General features: G+C 38.6%; 2 protein-coding genes and 1 non-coding gene across 4 annotated transcripts in view; 2 read left to right on the top strand and 1 right to left on the bottom strand.

The window, feature by feature from the left end:
- Window positions 1-228: 228 nt before the first annotated feature.
- LOC6035528 (mpv17-like protein) overlaps window positions 229-19,105 on the bottom strand; it is a 308,056-nt gene continuing 289,179 nt past the window's right edge. The window contains exons 1-4 of one of the 2 annotated variants that reach the window (XM_001845641.2): window positions 1,418-1,478; window positions 986-1,199; window positions 647-854; window positions 229-582 (exon numbers count right to left, since the gene is read on the bottom strand). In XM_001845641.2, the coding sequence (XP_001845693.1) occupies window positions 334-582; window positions 647-854; window positions 986-1,137 (609 nt within the window). In that variant the 5' untranslated portion in view covers window positions 1,138-1,199; window positions 1,418-1,478 and the 3' untranslated portion in view covers window positions 229-333. Of the gene's footprint in view, window positions 583-646; window positions 855-985; window positions 1,200-1,417; window positions 1,479-19,105 lie in introns of those variants that run through there. The other variant, XM_038267025.1, reaches the window with a different exon arrangement.
- On the top strand, window positions 1,637-1,709 carry Trnak-cuu. Its single transcript has one exon. It is a non-coding gene; the product is annotated as a tRNA-Lys (tRNA).
- Window positions 10,038-11,547, top strand: LOC119769595. Its single transcript, XM_038262663.1, has 3 exons — window positions 10,038-10,165; window positions 10,641-11,091; window positions 11,504-11,547. Exons 1-3 carry the CDS (start codon window positions 10,130-10,132, stop codon window positions 11,545-11,547), a joined length of 531 nt encoding a protein of 176 aa, XP_038118591.1. The 5' UTR covers window positions 10,038-10,129.

Genomic DNA, 19,105 nt, shown 5'->3' on the forward strand with positions numbered 1-19,105 from the left:
TTGGTGACTGGGTTTGCCTCTACGTCGAAGAACTATTATGAGCTCAAGGGTAGAGCAGAAAAAAAACTTCCCGCCAATAAAAGAAAATGAGCATTTCGTGAACGAGTGTAATTAAGAAATTTAATCCGACATTAGAGACGGCACGAGTGGGGCAAGCCAAATTATCGTAGTCTGGACACGATACTGGGGAGTAATTTTCAATTTGTGACAGAAGCGAATAAAAGGTTGTTAAAAAGTAGCAAATAATTTAATCCAATACTATAAATATACTCTTTTTAGAGTACTCTATCACAAAACTGGTGAGCTACGATTGTCTAAAATCGATTCTCTTGACTATTTTGAAACCAACTGCTTAGAGCCATTCCATTCCTGGGGGTGATGTGCCACGTGATGCGCCATCGGGTGGTGTTCCTCCTCCTTGGCCATGGTTTTCACGTAGGCCAAAAAGGTCGTCCAAATCAGGCTGAAGAATCCAGCTACCACAATCTGATTCTTGGGAGGCACCATTGAAAAGTTGAACGTTTGCACGCATGGCCAGTAGAAGAAGCCAACCTTGTAGGTGTCCCAAAATTTGGACTGGGCCTGAAATTAAGGTGAAAACATTACTCAAACTAGACGACTTTCCCTCTTAAAACCCACAACTCACCTCTTCGGCGGCCTGGTGTTGGCTTTTGCGCTCCAGAATGCTCATGCCGTAGAAGAAGAACACGATCGCGAACGGATCGTATGCGGCCTGCTCGGTGAATGCCTTGGCCAGCGACGACCGGAAGTCTGTGCGGGGCCACATGATGTTGGCGACCCGCATCCACGTGTACAGCATCGGTGCGGAAACGAAGGTGCCGTACAGGCTGTATCTGTTGGAAATGATGAGAAAGATCTGATTAAAATTGATGCATTTTTTTTTGCTAATTCACGTCTATATCATATGATTGCATGTGTCTTATTATACTTGGCTTCCTTAACAACTCAGCAACATTTGGCTCACCTCAAGCATCGCTGCCAGTCGTAATTGTGCCAACGTTTTCCCTCAAAAGTCTGCTGAAGAATGCAACCAAGCGGCCACAGGGCAGAGTACGAGATCATTCCCCGGAGGATTTTGTACTCGTTGGTAATTTCGGAAATGAATCTCCACCACATCTTGGGACGTCCTTGGGCTGTTACTGCTCGGTAGGAGGTGGAAAGAAAGAAAAGGAACGAACCTGCGATAATAAGATTAGATTGGAATTCAATTATTTACTGTTCGGATTGAGTGATTGAGAGAAAGCAGAAGAAAGAAATTGATTGAACACGTGAACCCAAGTGGAACTTCTACACGTCATTGACTTCCACCCTGCCACACCACGTGTTCCTCTAAATGCGTAATCCAAGTTGCCGTTTATCGTCACAGTGATGCGCGCGAAAAAAGAACTTTCCTAACCCTCCTTTTTTTACAGCGACTCATCAAGCGATGGCATCCCTTGCCACTGCCAAACGGCTTGCTGAGATTTGCCTTTAGACTTGCCGCGCAGCTGAGTGATCGTCGTTTGGAAATGATCGATTCGGAAGGAGGGTGGAAGGAAGAGGAACAAAAGGAGCGCAACCAACGATTTGAGCTGCACGTGTCGGGAAGCACAGAACTAAATTACTGAATACAAGTGCCCGGCTAGCTCAGTCGGTAGAGCATGAGACTCTTAATCTCAGGGTCGTGGGTTCGAGCCCCACGTTGGGCGAGTATCTTTTTTGCTTCATTAGATGTACACTGTACATTGTACAGTCATCCCACATATTCGGAACACCCACAAATTCGGAACAATTTTGTAATAATTTGTCAATAGGATAAAAAAGGAAATTTTTCTGTCGACTCTACTATTTTAAGGACCTTTATTGGGACATTCTCTTGCTATTTCACTAGTAAAAGTAGTACTTTTCAAACAAAACCCTGCCTTTCAAGACTATTTCATCCAGAGCAGCAAAATACTGTCTCCAAATTGCCTGTTCCATGATTGTGGGATGTTATGGTGCCTCCCACAATTGTGAAAAACCTAAAAAAAACTCATATTTTCACGAAAAAGTTATCAGACCATTCATAAAACATTACTAAGCATGAGTTTTATTGGTTTCAGAGTGGGAAGTCATTATTTTTTTTAAAATAACTACTCCTGGAGAGCAAAAAAAGTTTGTTTACATCGTAAGAAAAAAGTGATCCGAATTTGTGGATTTCAAGGGTCAATGTTTTTCTTTAAAAACTTGATATAAAACGTAAAAATATATGGCTTTTCTATAAAGCTTTCATATGAATCAAATCATTATGTTCAATTATCGATTTTCCATGATTTGTTGAACAATGGCCGAATTAACACTACATATATATAAATTAACGTTTTTTTAAGTTCATTATATTCATCCGTAAATCGTTTGGGATTGTTTTACTCTAATCTGATGCATGCTTTTATTAATATATCCCGCTTTAAAAAAGTATAAAATTTTTTAAATGGGCATGAATTTACAAAAATAAATTACGGTGGCCTAAAACGATTACATTTTTTGATTATTTAAGGGGTTACATACATGTAGTAAATCACAAAATTTGGTATTACAGAAAATTCAATTAATCCACTAAAAAGATGATTTTCAATCACTTCTGAAAGTTTCATGAAGATATTTCGTAACTGAACTGAGTTAGAGACGATTTAAGTTCAAAATTTTGCCATGCGCAAAGCGAGCTGTCAAACTTTGTGAACGTTTTTATCTAAACACCGAGTTGATTTAGGGGAAAGTGGGGCAAGTGTAACAAGCTAAGGAAATGCTCGTTCAACCCATTGGAAACGTTAAAAAATCTGTCGGATTTTATATAATCATCTTATTCCAGGTCTTGACTAAGACTTTGATAGAACAAGTTTTTAAAAAATCCTGTTTTTCAATGTAAAAAAATGATTTTAAAATTTTTGATTTTACGTACGTTCTACTCAACTAGTGGGGCAAGACGAACAACCTGTTGGGGCAAGAGGATCAATGCATGAGACAACATGTTAATTTGCTAACAATTGAACTGGTATCACTTAGATACATCAGATTAGAATGTATTTGAAACGTTTCTTCCATTTTTAGATAAAATAATAATATTTTGGTACTAATTTAGTCGTTTTTACAAAAACAAATTATTACTGAGATGATACATAGTAAAATTTCATAATATCACTATATTTTGTACGGATTTTTTTTTAACAATTGTTAATCAGTTTTTAAATACTTTAATGTATTTATTTCCCTATAAAATATGTTGCTGCAGGAATTCGTAATTTTTTCCATACTAAAAATCCATATGGTACACTTGCCCCATCTGGGCAAGACTTTTTAAAAGCTCTCTACCAAAATAACCAAAAGTTAAATCATACTTTATAACAGGTACAAGTCATTGGTAGGGACACTACTGATCTAGGAAAAATAGCATTTTGATAAAATGAGCCTTACAACGAACCCTAAGCCTTATTTTGCACTTTCCAAATATTATAAGAAAACAAAGGTTTTGAAAAAAACTTCATTAAATCTTATGCCTCGTGGCGTTTTAGTCGTTTTGGCGGTTATGTGGTTATAGAATTAGCTAATTGCATTGCTTGCAACAATTCCTCATACTGGAAATAATCAAAATTGTAGGAATTACGACCGTACGAGCGATTGTTCCTCTTGCCCCATATGGTCGTCTTGCCCCACCTTCCCCTACGGGTGCCACGATATCTCGATATAGGGTGGACCAAATTGGCTGAAATTTGGAGTGAAGACGCTCAAGAAATATCTTGTGTGCATGACGAAGCCCGATTTTGACATTTTGCTTTTTAAAAAAATACAAAAATCAAAAACTGTCAATTTTTATATGAAAAACATTAAAAATATTTTTATCTTTTTTTCAAATAAACTTTTTGAAAATTCAGTTTAGCGAGTCTTCATTAAAATTTTGCAGAGTTCGGAAAACCACTCACACTCACAAATGAGTAGGCTTCCTCACAGTAAACACTCTCGATACTCACCGTGAGTGTGAGGGCTAAGTAAATTTACTCATATTTGAGTAAAATGAGGGTGTGAGTAGGCCGTTTCCAACAATTTGTTATTTACAAAATCAATGACCACATCAATCCAAAATCAAGTGTCTGTATCAATCGTTTATACATTCGAGGTAGCGTCAATGTCTATAAATAAAGGTTATGTGTTGGTATTAATGTGGTATCAATGTTTTATTTGACTGTCTGGTATTTTTTTTTTTGCTTCAAAAGAAACCTTTGATTGTCAAAGTCCAGCGGATAGGCAATTATTTTCATTATTTTAAGATTGGTGACCGGTCGAATTCGTTGTGGATTGACCTACCGCAGGATAAATCGGAGGCCACAGACGAGAGCAGCTTCTGCAGGTGGATGTTGGCAGCCATACCAAAAGAAGATGGCCTTGTTGCTGTGGGTAATGGTCACTCCCTTCGACAGCTGTGCCACTGTGGCCACTCTCGGTCGCTGACAGTTCTACCAATATGTCTTGCCTAAGAACCAGGATACGCTAATGGAGCCTCAGCGGCCGCCGGTGGCCTTAGCTTAAAGCTGTCCAAAGCACTGGATCGGCCTTTTTTTAGTTTTCAGTGAACCTCCAAGCCAAAGCCACCGGTGGCTACTGCAACTTCTCTGGCATGTCCCGATTCTTAACCAAAACACATTTGTACAACTGTCGACGACCGGGAGTGGCCACTTACCTCAGCATTACGGCCATCCACTGCTGGTAGAGCTGTTAAAATCCACCCGCAGAGGCATCCCCCGTCTAAACAACCTCCGACCAATCCGTCGGTAGGACAGCTGGAAGCTGACAACAAACTTTGTGATTAAAAAAAATAAACTAGCTGAAAAAAAAAAGAATAAAATCAAGATTTGAACCACTGTGATAAAAAAAACTTCCAATTGATAGCACTGTGCCTTTACCATCAGGACTACTTTTTCGCTGTTAAGTGAACAAGAAAATTACCGATGTACAGTTTGACATCTCGAAATTTGTTTTCTAAAATAGCCCTCATGAGCGCTCAAAGCCCTCTTTGTGAGTAAATGAGGAAGGCCCTCACACTCACCGAGAGTGATGAGTAATTTACTCGCAGGTAACTAAGTATTTCCTCATGGTTGAGTAACCCGTGAGTGAGTTTCCGAACTCTGAAATTTTGAGCCGATTTGGTCAAAACAGTGTTGAGATATCGTGGCACCCGTTTTTAGAAACAGCTAACTTCAAATAGCAATATCTCGGCAATGATTCAACCAAATGTCTTCAAACTTGTTTTGGTAATAGATAAACATGTATATTTTAATGCCCTGAAAATAGATTTAAAAAAAGTTTAAATGTATGCTCATACCAACCACTGACATGTTTGCCGAATTACATGTATGTAACCCCTTAAACAATCTTGCACAATCACTGTGTTATGGAAAGAAAATAACATGCTTCACCGTCGCTTTTTTTTTGTTTTCGCAAAAACTTTGAAAGTTCTTTGCTCATTTCTAAAGTTCAATTAGAGTGAAACAATCTTCAGTTTTTCAAGAATAAGTCGGCTTCTGCCGGTTGCCTAATGAATGTTCCTCACTAGAATTTGTTCTCCCCCGGCATCTAGACGAGAACAAGGAGAAAGGCCGAAGAACGTGCTGTAATTATTCAAACTTTGAACACGTTCTATTTGTTTAACTTTTATACTACAGTTTGGCAAGTTTTTCGAAGGCTTGTTTCGCCGTTGTGCAATAAAAACGTTGCTTTTCCAGAAAAAAAGAAATGATTCCACAAGAGAGGAAACTTTGGCAGCCCACGAACAAGTTTGCAAGAGTATCGCGAGCTTCAAATAATTAAACGAGCTATGCAAAGTTGTACTTCTTTTGATTAAAAGGCGCAGAACTATAAAGTTTCTGTATGAAGTTTGTTTCTGTAAGCTATTTTATGACAAGAAGTTAGTCTGTCTTTTTATTTGAGATATGGATAGTTTTATAGCTTTTTGCAGAAAATTATACTTGGAACCTACAATCGATAAAATCATATGACGAACAAGTTCGTTTCGAAATATGTTTTCAAACACCGCGTGTTGTGTTAAGATTTGCCGACAAGCACGTACGTTCAATTTGCTTTACAATCAATCGACCTCGTTTCATTCTTCCGATGGCCAGGGCGCTAAAACGGGCTGGCATTACGCTCCATTTGATTCACTAATAGGGGTATAAAAAGATAACCCAGTTAGCATGTCCGTCGTCCGTTTGCCGGCCAGATCGTGCGGGCCGGGCCTTTTGGAGTGTGTTCAGGCCAAGGCAAATAACACGTGGAATTCAAACAGAGACTAGCGCATATTATCACCAACCGGGCTGCGGTGGGGCTTTGTTTGCTCTTGGTTGGTCCCCGCCGGGATGGTCCTCGCAGGGGCACACTTTATTGCATGCCACGACACGATACGTCCTCAACGGATGGGATAGAAATATGTACACAACATATATATGCGAAACATGTGATTCACGTCATGGAGGCAGTCTCTGCTGGGATACGGAAAACTATGTCATATTTCTGCGTTTTAGTTTCACTTCAAAGACATGGCATATTCGCGTGTACACGTGCCTCGTTGTAGTATCAAGTTGGTAGAACATGTTTTTCTAAACTCACTGCTAAGTTTATTCTTTACATCAAACACATATTAATTCTTTAGTCGTCATGATCAAAGTTTATCCTTCTTAATTGAGGTAAATTTTAATAAATATGAGTTTCTATTATAGCTGTTTCAGAGAAAAATGTCACAAGGCAACCCTTAATTTCTTCCCAGCGTGTGGGCATTTTTCTCTGAATCGGCTATACAATAATTGTAAAAAATAAATGAAAAGAGAACTTAAAATGCTGTGCAACATTTGTTTTATTTTATTGTCACAACTGCTTACAAAAGGCCTGTTTACAAATTGTGATGTGTTTAAATTCAAAAGTTAAAGTTAAAATACACTGAGCGGCCTATTTCCAATTGATTATTAAGTATTTTGCGGCATTTCACGGTAAACGACAAATTTTATGGATTACGCGGCTTTTGTAAAATCGCGAAATTGCGAAAAACCACTAGCTCTTGGTCTTCGATCATGTCTGAAACAACACAGTAAAAAAAATTCTGTGCAAAATCGCATGCAAAAGCATGCACATCACCTTTGTGAGCGAAACCATGTAATATTGTATGAGAAGACGTGTACACAAAAAGCATGTACAGAAGAAAGATTATGCATACCCCAAAAATAACAACAAACTGGTGGAAGTCATATCCAAATTACCCAGCCCACGCCCTAACCATCTCGGATATCTCACCACTGTGAAAATAGAAGGATCAACACCGATGTAGCTGTAAGTTTCCCATACATCGTTTTGGGACGTGGCGTTACATCGTGCTGCCATGTGTTTTTTAAGTGCAAGAGTGGAAAAGTGCTGAGTCATTGTCTAAAAATAGACGACGTCCTATCTTGCCCAGCAAAATGCAGTCGATAAAGTAGTTGATTTTGATGGAGAAAAAGTGGAAAATGTGGTCTAAAAATAGCGAACGGGAAACCTACTGTTTCTCTGAAATTACTCTTATCTTTAAGTAAAATGTAATTACAAAGACCTACTCGGTCCTAGACAGGTCCCAGTACCAAAAAGAACCTAATAAAAATAAATTTAAGAAAAAAAAAATCTTGAATGGGATTGTCATATAAATGGACAATGTAGGGAAATCTACAACGGCCTAAGGCATTTAAGAATGACTTCAAGTATGTTGCCCATACAAACAACGCTCAAACTGTTCAAACTCTCCTACTTTCGCATTTTTATGTAAATTAGACGAGCTTTCCGGTAAAAATATACAAATACATAGTATTAGGAAATGATTTTTGTATTTTTTTCAAGAGAGACATACCATCCACATACCATTTTTGTGAGTCACTTTATAACATCTGAGCCTATTTCCTCAAAAATTTTGAACTAAAAAAAATCGTGACATCACCTTAAAATTTATATTTTAACTTAAAAGTTGAAAAATCTCGTAAAAGAGGCGTCGTTTTTTTTCAGTGTATTTTTTCGGAAAGCTAGTCCAATTTCCTACAAGTTTGTCTTTAACCACTTTTTGATACGATGCAACGGCTTCGAGATACAGTAGTTTTTAAATTACAAAATACAAAAAATATTTAAATAACTTACGCCTTTCTTAAATGTTATTTCGAGTACAATTAGCTCCATACACTGAAATAAAAAAATAGTACCAAATTCCTTTATTCTAGGAATTTTGCCTCTTTTCCTTATTTAGTAATCGGGCCAAAATTCCTAGGAATTTGGTACTTTTATTTTTTTTTCAGTGTATACATAAAAATGGCTTATATAGGCCTAGGATAACATGTCTACAAAGTTTCATTGAAATCGGAGAGGGTCGGGTATAGAAGTACCACAAAAATTCATGATTTGAACTGGAGTTTCTCTATCTTGATATCTAGTAATCTTCAAATCTTTTAATCTTATGAAGAAGAGGAGTTAATCTCTAAGAGTTTAAAAATTCTCGTAAACATTCCTGGGGAATGGTTCAACGGCCAAAAACGGGATGGCACTGTATTTCAATCAAATTTCCTGTTCCGAAAATAATTACACAGTTAAGTTCCAACGCCGACGCCGCCGGATCAAATCCCAGCCCACACCATCGTAATTGCTTAACCGTCCTTCCTCCCAGGTAAGGTGTTTTTGCCGAGGATAAATGTAGGACTCACACTTTTCATTTGATTCCCCTCAATTTCATTTTTCCACATTCATTCATGTGCTCTCATCAAAAGGGCGCAAAAGGGCGCGCGCGTGAAGGTTATCATTTTATGAAATTTATGATCTGCGCTTTTATTTATGGGATATAAAATTAATTATTTTTAATGTTCGTGTGCCCATCAGTTCCCGTCCACCGTCCGTGGGGAGGGCCCATCGGAACATCGCCGGCCGGACAAGAAAAACGCAAGGTGAGATAATCGACGCCCATGGCACGGGTCTCGGCAAAAAGAAAAAAAAAAAAACGCAGGCAGAACCTCTGCGATCTCTGGGTTAACCTGAGGCTCGCGAGGAGCACCAATGCCACCCCCTTTGCATGGGGCTTCTCCATGGGACCATCCTCGCCTGTTGGTTATGGTGGGTATGATCTCTGATCAGCTTTTAATTTTACGACTTGTTTTAGTGGCGGTGCGCTCCACATGTGTTAGAAAAGGCGATGAGAAAATGATGATTTTTATGCCACTGTTAAATCTTATCAATCTTCTTCTTCTTTTTTTGTTGCCAAGCAGTAAAGATTCTACACTTATGAACTTTTTGTGTAGTAAACAATTTTTGAGCTGGAATTTTGATTGCAATTAACTGCCACATTTTTTGTTTACGAGGAAACCTTTTTACTCGTAGAGGCATTATGTTTTGTAATTTTCATACCCTTCTGGAATAATTGTTAAGTTTTCCAAATAATTCTGTCTGTTAAATACCAACTCATGTTATAACTTCTCGAATATCTGCAGAAATGTTCCTATTACACCAGTTTTATAATTCAAACAGAGTCTCGGCCCGAAACTTCAAACACGAACAAAAGCAGCGAACCGAAGATAGATGAATCCGGTTTGAAATGGCCGCTAGGTGGCCAATGGTGTTAGAAATGACAGCTTCCATGTATTTGAATATGGGAGCTCAGGAAAACTCAATTTTAAGCAATAAAATGATTATTTATGATAAAAGTATTGATTGATTAGGTGCACAAAATGTGTCTAGAATATTATTAAAATGAAAACTGCTCAAAAAATTTGCAATCGAGATAAGTACACCATTCGATTCAGCAGGAATTTTGGGCACCAAAAATATATAGTTTTCATATGTTAAGTATTTTATTTTAAAAGATAATTAACAAAAAGTATGAAAATCGAGACATTTAGTATGGGAGCTGTCAAATCTCTCACCATCAAAAAGCAGCGTTGAGCTTTCGCTGGATTTGTCTATTGGCAATAGAGCAATCTACGTGCGGTTGTGTTGGTGCCGTAGGTGTTAGTGTGCGTGCAGCTTTAAAGTGGGAGTTCGAAGTGTGCGTATTGGAATGTGTCAAATCTGTCAAATCGGTTAAATCAAAACACACGTGATTTTTCGTTTGATGGAAGTTGTTTTTTGCTGTGAAACAGTTAGAATGGTAAGAAATTTATACGTTTCTGGTGATTTCGGGCAATTTCAAATCATTTTAGTCCGGTTTTTAGAAAAAGCTAAGATAGTAGTTTTAAAACGTTAAATTTACTTTTGCTGATATAAACCGCGAGTGCTTCATTATTGTTTAAAGTTTTTGGAAGAGCCGGAAGAGCAATCCAAAAACACAACTCCCGCGAACCGTTACCGAACGGAAACCAGTGCGACGACGGTTTAACAACGGAATTTGTCATTATCTGGACCTTTCTTCCAACGGAAGTCTTAGCATAATCTACCGCTACCGCTTGCTGTTAAACAATAGTTTTAGCTTGTTAGAGCGTTATTTTTAGTATTTTTAAGAAGAGTAAAAAATATCTTCATCATGTTTCATTTGACCTTACGAGTCTTGATTTATTTATCGAAAGTATTGTGCAGTTAGTTTTGATTGATGACTTTATTTTCTATTTTTGTATTTTTGATTACAGGAGCCATCCGAGGAGACAAAACGAAGGCTCGCGGCCAAGATCCAAATGTGTAAAGGCGTCAACCCAGATAAGCTGATAATGCTGGAAACAGAAGTTCCACTAAATGTAACCATAACTGAAATCTTTCAGTTTATGGTAAAGGATCCTTGTCCTTACACAGAAAAAGAAAAAGATTCTAACAAAGGCATGGAAGCGATCTTCTATTTCAAAAATGGTTGGGTGAAAAGAGTGATCGGGAAAAAAATTGACGACGTTTACGTCGTCCGTGGTGAAGTAAAACACTCGTTTTCACTGAACCAACCACCGCTTCTTCCGTGGGTTGTCATCAAAGATGATGGAACGGTGCTGGCCGCTCACTGTACTTGCGCTATCGGTTTATTAGAGTGTTGTAGTCACGTGGGAGCAACACTTTTTTCATTAGATGATTTAAGGGCGAATGTACTGGAAAAAAGTAAGTAATGAACTTTTAACTTTAATGCTTTTGATTATCTCAACACTGGCTAGGTCCCTATTAAAAATTGTAAAGATTAGTAAAGTACTTCAAAAGTTATGCTACCAAACATTGCTAAATCCATCTTTAAGTGGTTGGTGCCTTCCTCATATTTATAGGGGGTGGGGGGGCAGAAGGTGTAGGATGGGTTGACGAAAACTTTGGAAAATATTTGCAACAGCCTTATGAAGCTAAAGTTATTTTTTGTTGCAAATACTCTATATATGTGAGGAAGGCAACAAACAAAGTTGATTTATTACAAACTCGATGTTTTCAGCACTCTTCATATGTATCTAACTCAACAGAGCCTCGTTGGATAAATGTACGACTCGATCTCGATGCTAAACTTAAACAATCTTTTTTTTATTTTCAGCTATCCGTTACCGATATTCCAGCGTACTGGAAAACCGTTCCTAAAATCAATGCAGAACTTTACAAAACGGTTAAAGAAATGGATTTTGGAAGAAAAATTAAAACTTACCCTGCCGCCAACACAGCAGGGTTAACAGATAAGAGAGAAGCGCTTCTACGATCAATGCAAGCAGATGGATTGGAATGTGCGGCCATGATGGTTTTCTGTTCCACGACAAAGGAAGGATTTAAGTGTAACTCTTGTTTGGAAGAGGACAGACTTCGAGATAAGTTTGAGTCTTTTCTATTAACTAATATGTACAGCCCAAAAAATCGCGAGAAAAAACTAGAAGAGCTACAGCAGTTATCAAGTATTGTGTTGCAGAACTTGGATAACAACCCCGACCTAATCATAGAAATAGCATTACAAACAACTAAACAAAGTGATTCAACATTATGGAAAGATTTACGTCGAGGTAGAATTACAGCATCTATTTTGAGAGATGTTTGCGCCACGTCATTAGCAAAACCATCAAAAACTTTAATTGATAAGATTTGTTATCCATCTAACATAACTTCGCCAGCAATCATGTACGGCAAAAAATACGAACAGGAAGCTATTAATACACTATTTTATTTGGTAGGAGAGAATCACCAAGATTTACAATTAGTAAAAACCGGTTTTCACATATCGCAAGAATTTCCATTTATGGGGGCGTCGCCAGACGCTATTTTTACGTGCAAGTGTCACGGTATTATGACCGTTGAAGTAAAGTGCCCATATTCGGCAAGGAATGCCGACAACATGCGTGATGTTCTGATTAAATTGAAAAAAACCGTTTATTTGTGTAGATAGTTGCAACAACACAGTTATGAACATTAATCATAGCTACTTTTATCAAGTATTAATGCAAATTCATCTGTGTAAAGCCTCCTTGGGGTATTTTTTTGTTTGGTAAAAAAAAGATAAGATAGTTTTTCAGGTAAAACCTAATTTTCTACTCTGGGAACATTGTATAGATCGAGCAACAACATTCTTTCAAAAAATAATTGTACCTGAACTGATAGCTAAAGTTTTCACCAACCCAGATGTATGATTTAGTATATTGATAAGTTTCATTGTACACTGCGATAAATACACATAAAATAACATAAACCTTGAACATATTTTATTTATTCTCTGAATGATTTGCGGTTTAATCCTTACAAGGCATTATTGTGGTACAACAGATGGACAAAGATTAACTAAAGCTGAAGTTATACAAATTATTTGATCAAGCGCAAGATGCTCGTTATTCCAACGCTGAAGCAGAGAAATTGGGATGGTATCGTTCAAAATAAGATATTTTTGGCGTAAAACGCCAATTATCCTTTCTACGTGGATTCTGAGCGAAGATAATTCTTTAGAATAAGCTGCTTCAAGTGGTTCGAGCTGACCGTTGTGTTTTTTAAAAGCAGGATAAGCAATTGAGGCATTTACAGATTTTAACATTTCCTCAATTAAAAAACCTCTATCGGCAAGAATAAAGTCACCTTGTTGCAGTTTGTCGATAAATCCAGATCTTTTCACTATCTCTTTGTCGGAGATTCTACCACCAAAGGCTTCAGATATAAATATTATGCAACCTGAACAGCTAACACCAATTAGAATCTTAACGGTGTTGTGTTTTTTGTAGTTTGAAAACACGTTTGCCCTAGCCTGCATTTTACTCGCATTAGGAGTTTCGATGTAAATCTCGAAACAGTCGATGATAATAGTCACACGATCGTCATATTTAGCCCTAAACTTTGCTGGAGTATGTTGTTTCAAAATATCTCTTGATGGAAATTCGACTAATGTTGACATTGTTGGATAGATAGCATGAATCGTTTCGAAAATATAATTACTAATAGTTGTTGGGTTAATATTGTAAATATAACTCAGTGTAGAAAACGGTTCATTAAGTCTTAGCTTGCGAAGAGCTAGTACGAGTATTGTTTGTTTACAAAGCTTATCAAATTGAGGTAAATCTTTTCCAAAACTTTATACAATTTTAGGAGGCTTTTTCCGCAATTTAACCCTGTAAAATATCTAACTTTTCGGTCATCTTTCATGAGGGAATCAACGGTAAATCGTGTCGCTTCCCAACTTGTTGTTACCTTTTGACTTAGAATAGCATTTTGGTGTTGCAGTGATGTAATTTGCTTCTCTTGTTTCCCCAGTTGAATTTTCATTCTCTCAAATTCCTCAATTAGTGAAGATTCCGTTTGGGTGCAGGTGCTTACGAAGTTAAACTGCGTGACTTCGGTGCCTGGCGAGATGAGGAATCGGTTCGATTTTGATCCGGACGCCGGCTGGTGTTGGAAGACAAGATTCGCTCGTACAGATGGCTCGATCGTGGGGTTGGCGGTACTTGCGACGTTGTTGTAAATCACTGCAGGGGCTGCCTCGATCTGGAACTTCCAGGTAGGATCCTCCCGTTGGCTGTTGAAGCTTAAGTCCAAGTCGGCACTCAAGAACTGATCATGGACATCCTCGTGATCTTCGCCATTGCCCATCTCTTCTTCTACGCTGTCGGCGTGTTCTTGCGGCAAGCTTTCTAGATTCTGCGGGTGAGTACTCAACGGTCCGGCAGGTTGGTTCCACTCTGCACCTGTTGGCGGGTTTGCGGTTGGATTTGTCCTGTTGAGGTGATATTAGTTAACGGCCTTATTAAAAATTAAAGTAATCGTTACCGAATCTTACCACATGAACGCCACTGCCGGAGCATCAACCGATTGAATCACGTGAGCGTTAACGTTGATCGGGCTTGAGGTTCCCGGCTGGTGTTGGAAGACAGGATTCGCACGTACAGAGGGATCGAGTGTCGGGGTGGCGGCACGTGCGACGTTGTTGTAAATCACTGCAGGGTCTGCCTCGATCTGGAACTTCCAGGTAGGATCCTCCAGTTGGCTGTTGAAGCTGAAGTTTAAGTCGGAGGTCCAAGACTGATCTTCGTTAACGCAGTAATCTTCGTGATTATCCATCCCTTCTTCTATTATCACGGAGCTATCGGCGATTTCTTGCGGCTGTTGAGGGGTGGCGGCCACGTTCGTTGTTTCGCAGCTTCTTGAGCTGACCGGCGACGTGAAGAAAAACGTACCGAATGTATTCCCGGTTCTGCTTGGATCCTCGGTCTTGACCGTTCCGGAAACATCAGGTCGCAGGATCGGGGCCTCGTTCCTTGAGCTGACCGGCGACGCGGAGGCAGACGTAACGGAAGGATTCCCTGTTCTGCTTGGAACCTCTTTTGTGACCGTTCCGGCAACATCAGGTAACTGAGTCGGGACCACGTTCGGTGTTCCGCAGCTTCTAGAACTGACCGGCGATGCGAAGGCAAACGTACCGAAAGGATTCGCGGAACGGCTAGCGGCCACGATCGTATCCGGACCAACTGCGGGGTAAGCAATTTGGGCCCGGCTGAAGGAGTGATTTTTGTTAACGGTTATCGTATTAAATTAGGAGACCTTACCTTGCAGCCAACGTTTGAGCTTTTTGGGCCGATTTACTGTGGGGAACCAGATTTAAATTCAGTGTCGGAACCCAGTCGACGTCCTTTTCTGCCTCAAAGCAAGCTGGTTTACCACTGACGAAGTGCCAGGCACAAATTCGCGTATTGTTTGTAATCTGTGTGACATGGCATGCCTTTTGCCAAAGCTCCTGACGATAAATTTGTTTTCTTCTGAATAGACCCGTTGCTTGGGCATTTATTGCGGGGATTTTGAATAATTTAATAATAATTAATTTATGCAACTTGTTATCCGTATTTGTTTTGCAGTGCGGAACAGCACACGACGGCATTTTTGCATTTCTAGGTTAAACTTTGTACGAACTTTTATTTTTAGGTTAAATTTTGTCCGAGAAGACTCTTGCACACAATCACATTTCGTGTACGGATGCATCCGTATACAATGCGCTAGTGTGCGTACGCGAAACGTCATAAAGCTCTATGACGTTTTGGAATTTTGACAGTTTGGAACGCATGAATTACCCCATTATCGGTTTCCCGCACGGGTGATGTGGAAATTGTTGCACATGGCTGATGTTGGGAATTTTGCAACTTATTTTAATTTATGTTAAATTTCAAAATGTAAACACGAATCTACAGCGAATAGATGTGAAAATTAGAGATACACTAAAGGTACGATGATTTGATGTGCATTCTTGATCAGAATCTCGATAAAAGAGGTTGAATTGATAAATAATAATGAAACAAATTCTGGTCTAGAATTAAACGAAATTTTGTCTGTTAATGTTATTGCACAATGGTTATAGATTTTTTTTTACAAAAAAGATTTTTTTCGGTTCGTCCACAAACAATCCCATGTTTGTAAACAAACGACGCCATATTGCCAATGTTGTTCGGTAGCTCATATCAGGCCATCGCCGGGGCCCTGAATTCAAAAGATAATCAATGCTCAAAATCACTAACCTTCGTGCCTAATCGATGAGGTGGCTCGTAATCATGGCTCATACAAGCTCGTTATGAAATAGGAGAAGCTGCCGGATGGTTGTGGAGTTAGACACCAAAATCTGGTGTGGGGGTAGGGAGGTTTGCGCTTTGGTTCGTTTCCGTCCGATGTTTATTCAAATATAATTAGTAGTGATTAGCGAACGAATGCGAGATTGTTATTATCATTATGCTAATGTTGAATGTAAATTTAATTTATTCGGGCGGTGGAAAATGTGAACAGTTTTATACGCGGAACCGCATCGAATTCGACCACCGGCAAACCGTCACACAGATTCACACACACTCGAATTGGATGCGATTCATTAGCATATCTACATGAATTTGATATATTATACATATATACAGTGATAGAGAGAGAGAGAGAGATCTGCATTTTAAAATGACGCTGCAAGCCAACCAACCAGCCAAAACGAGCATATTTTCGATGGGAGCACTCATGCAAGATGGACACTTTAATGGGCATGTTTATGTCCTTATGACAATGGTAATGGAGCGAGGGCCGCCGAGGTTGGCGGCCGGGGTATTAAAAAGTAACGACCGCGGGATAGGGCCAAACCCGTTCATAACGGCCATGCCATTCATGCGTGATGATGGCGCAATAGACTCGCAATGGTTGGCATTGGGTTTCAGGTTTTGGTTATCAGCTGAAAGTGTTCTCATGATAGCAATATAGCGACAATAAATGATGATAATTTATTTCTCATTGTTTGTGATGGATTTGCGTTTGCCGTGCGCATTTGCACGCTGGAATTCCCGCGATAGAATCGTTGAATGAGTAATGAATTCAAAGTTGTCAATTTCCGGTTAATTTGGTTGCATGCGGACGAAGTTGTTCTACTGTTTTGTTTCCCTATGCATAATAGATCAATTTTGTATTCTCAATAATGAGTTTACATTGAGTTGCATGAAAAAGTCAAATTGAATTACATTTGTAAATTCTTTGGACTGGAGATCATTAAATATTCGAGCGTTGGAAATTAATTTACTTTTCAAAGAAAGCTATCAATATGTAATTTTTCTGATTTTAGTTTTTGAAAATGCAAGTTAAATTTTACATATTCTAAAGGAAAAACTATGACAACTGCATTACACATCGGTACACTTAAAGCTACTGTTAAAATTGGCAAAATATCGATGCAAAAAAAATTCTACACTGCCCATAATTGAAAATTCGGCTATTATGCCAAATCAAGCATTCCGAGAAAATGCGTTTAAGTGTTTGTCACCAAATCTCCGTCAAGGCAATTTACCATCAGAGTGGCACATTAGCCGTTTGATTTTTCGCATCAGCAGCCAAACCAAAACACTATTTTAGTGAAATTCAAGTTGCAGGAGATGCGTTGGAACATCCTCTACCACCTGATGCTAATATCTCGTTTTTTTGCCAACAGTGGATATTAGCCGTTTTTTTTAAAGGTGGGCAGTATACACGGAAAAGAGTTCTATCCAAAATTTAACAATTCAAATTAGCTGGCTTCAAATTGGTGAAACAGTGATTTTTTTGGTTGAATCAGCTAAAATTACAGCTAAATTTACCAACCTGTGATTGGTGAAATAGCTAACCCTAGGGTGGTCCAAATCCGGACTTTTTTGGGGCTACCCCCTGAAATCAAAGATTGACCCATCACTAGGCTAAATTCCAAATTTGAGCTCATTCTGACCACGGGAACCCCTCCCTCCAATCGCTTAAAGTTTGTATGGGAAAAATCGTCAAAATGTATGGAGAAAAGCAACTGTTTTACTTTTTTACCTGTAGAAGGCGCCATAATTATCCGATTCTTACCATTTCTCAAATGTAGAACCTTCATTAAATTTAGAACAACTTTCCCGAAGACACCATATTTTTAGGATGTTTTCCCGCGAAGTTATTAGCGCCCAAAACTTACCCTTTTTGCGCGGCCAGCTGTAAGGGGCTACCTAACAACGATGTTTATTTCCAATTCGTACACGCACGTGCTCTCTCTCAGGTTCAAACTCTCTCACGAGCTTGCCTGCCTGCCTGTTTACCTACAAGCACGCGCTGTTTCTCTGCTTGGACTTTAGTCGTCGTCGTCGTTTTCGTTTGCCGTACGTTGCGCTGCGTTCCTGGCATGTTTATTATAAACTAAAATAGCAGGATTCTTTTGAGATATAAAATTTAATGTAATATGTGATCAACAAAACAAAAAAACACAGCAATAGATATCATATTATAAGAGCGTGTGAGAGAGAATACAAATTTGGTGAATTAGTTCATCCATGAATCGTTATCTTTTCTGATCCAAACCTAATTGCAAACGTTTTGGATTTAAATTTATCTGCTTTTGTTACAAGAAATACCATGCAGTTTTTTTAGATAAAAAGGAAGGAATTTTCTTTAGATTTTTTTTTAAACTGAATCCAAACGAGTATCTTCAAGGAAGGCCGCAACTGAAAGATCTGAAGGTAGTTAACGATTGTGCAGAAAGAGATGTTCCCTGAATCGAAAAATTTACAGGTAAACTGACAAAAAATGATAAACAGTTGCAATATTTGTTGCAGGTGGTCTAGGAAAACAGAAAGAAACTTCCAGAAAGAATAAAAAAATAATTTTAGAGAGTATGAATGAAAATTCGCAGCAATAATTGTAAAATTTTTGTTAAAGCAAACTACCTAAAGGAACAACATTCGTATTACCTGAAGATTTTTTTTTAATAATTGAATCATTATCATGTTTCTTTAGCATGTACGAAAAATTGCGTGTAATGCTTGGAAAAACAAACAAACCCTGTTCTCATGACATTTGCTGTAATTTTTTAACTGAGCCTAAGCTGTCTTTTCTTTGAACTATTTTTTTCAGTGTAGTTTTTTTTTACTTTTTGACAAAGTTTAAGACTTAATATGCTAAATATATCTCAAAACAATCCTGCTATTTTAGTTGAAAATCATAATAAACATGCCAGAAACGCAGCGCAGCGAATAGCAAACAAAAAACGGCGACGACGACAAAAGTCCAGGCAGAGAAACAGCGCGCGCTTGTAGGTAAACAGGCAGGCAGGCAAGCTCGTGAGAGAGTTTGAACCTGAGAGAGAGCACGTGCGTGTACGAATTGGAAATAAACATCGTTGTTAGGTAGCCCCTTACAGCTGGCCGCGCAAAAAAGGTCAGTTTTG

Source organism: Culex quinquefasciatus, chromosome 1 (genome assembly GCF_015732765.1).
Source record: "Culex quinquefasciatus strain JHB chromosome 1, VPISU_Cqui_1.0_pri_paternal, whole genome shotgun sequence".
Taxonomy (NCBI): Eukaryota; Metazoa; Arthropoda; class Insecta; order Diptera; family Culicidae; genus Culex; species Culex quinquefasciatus.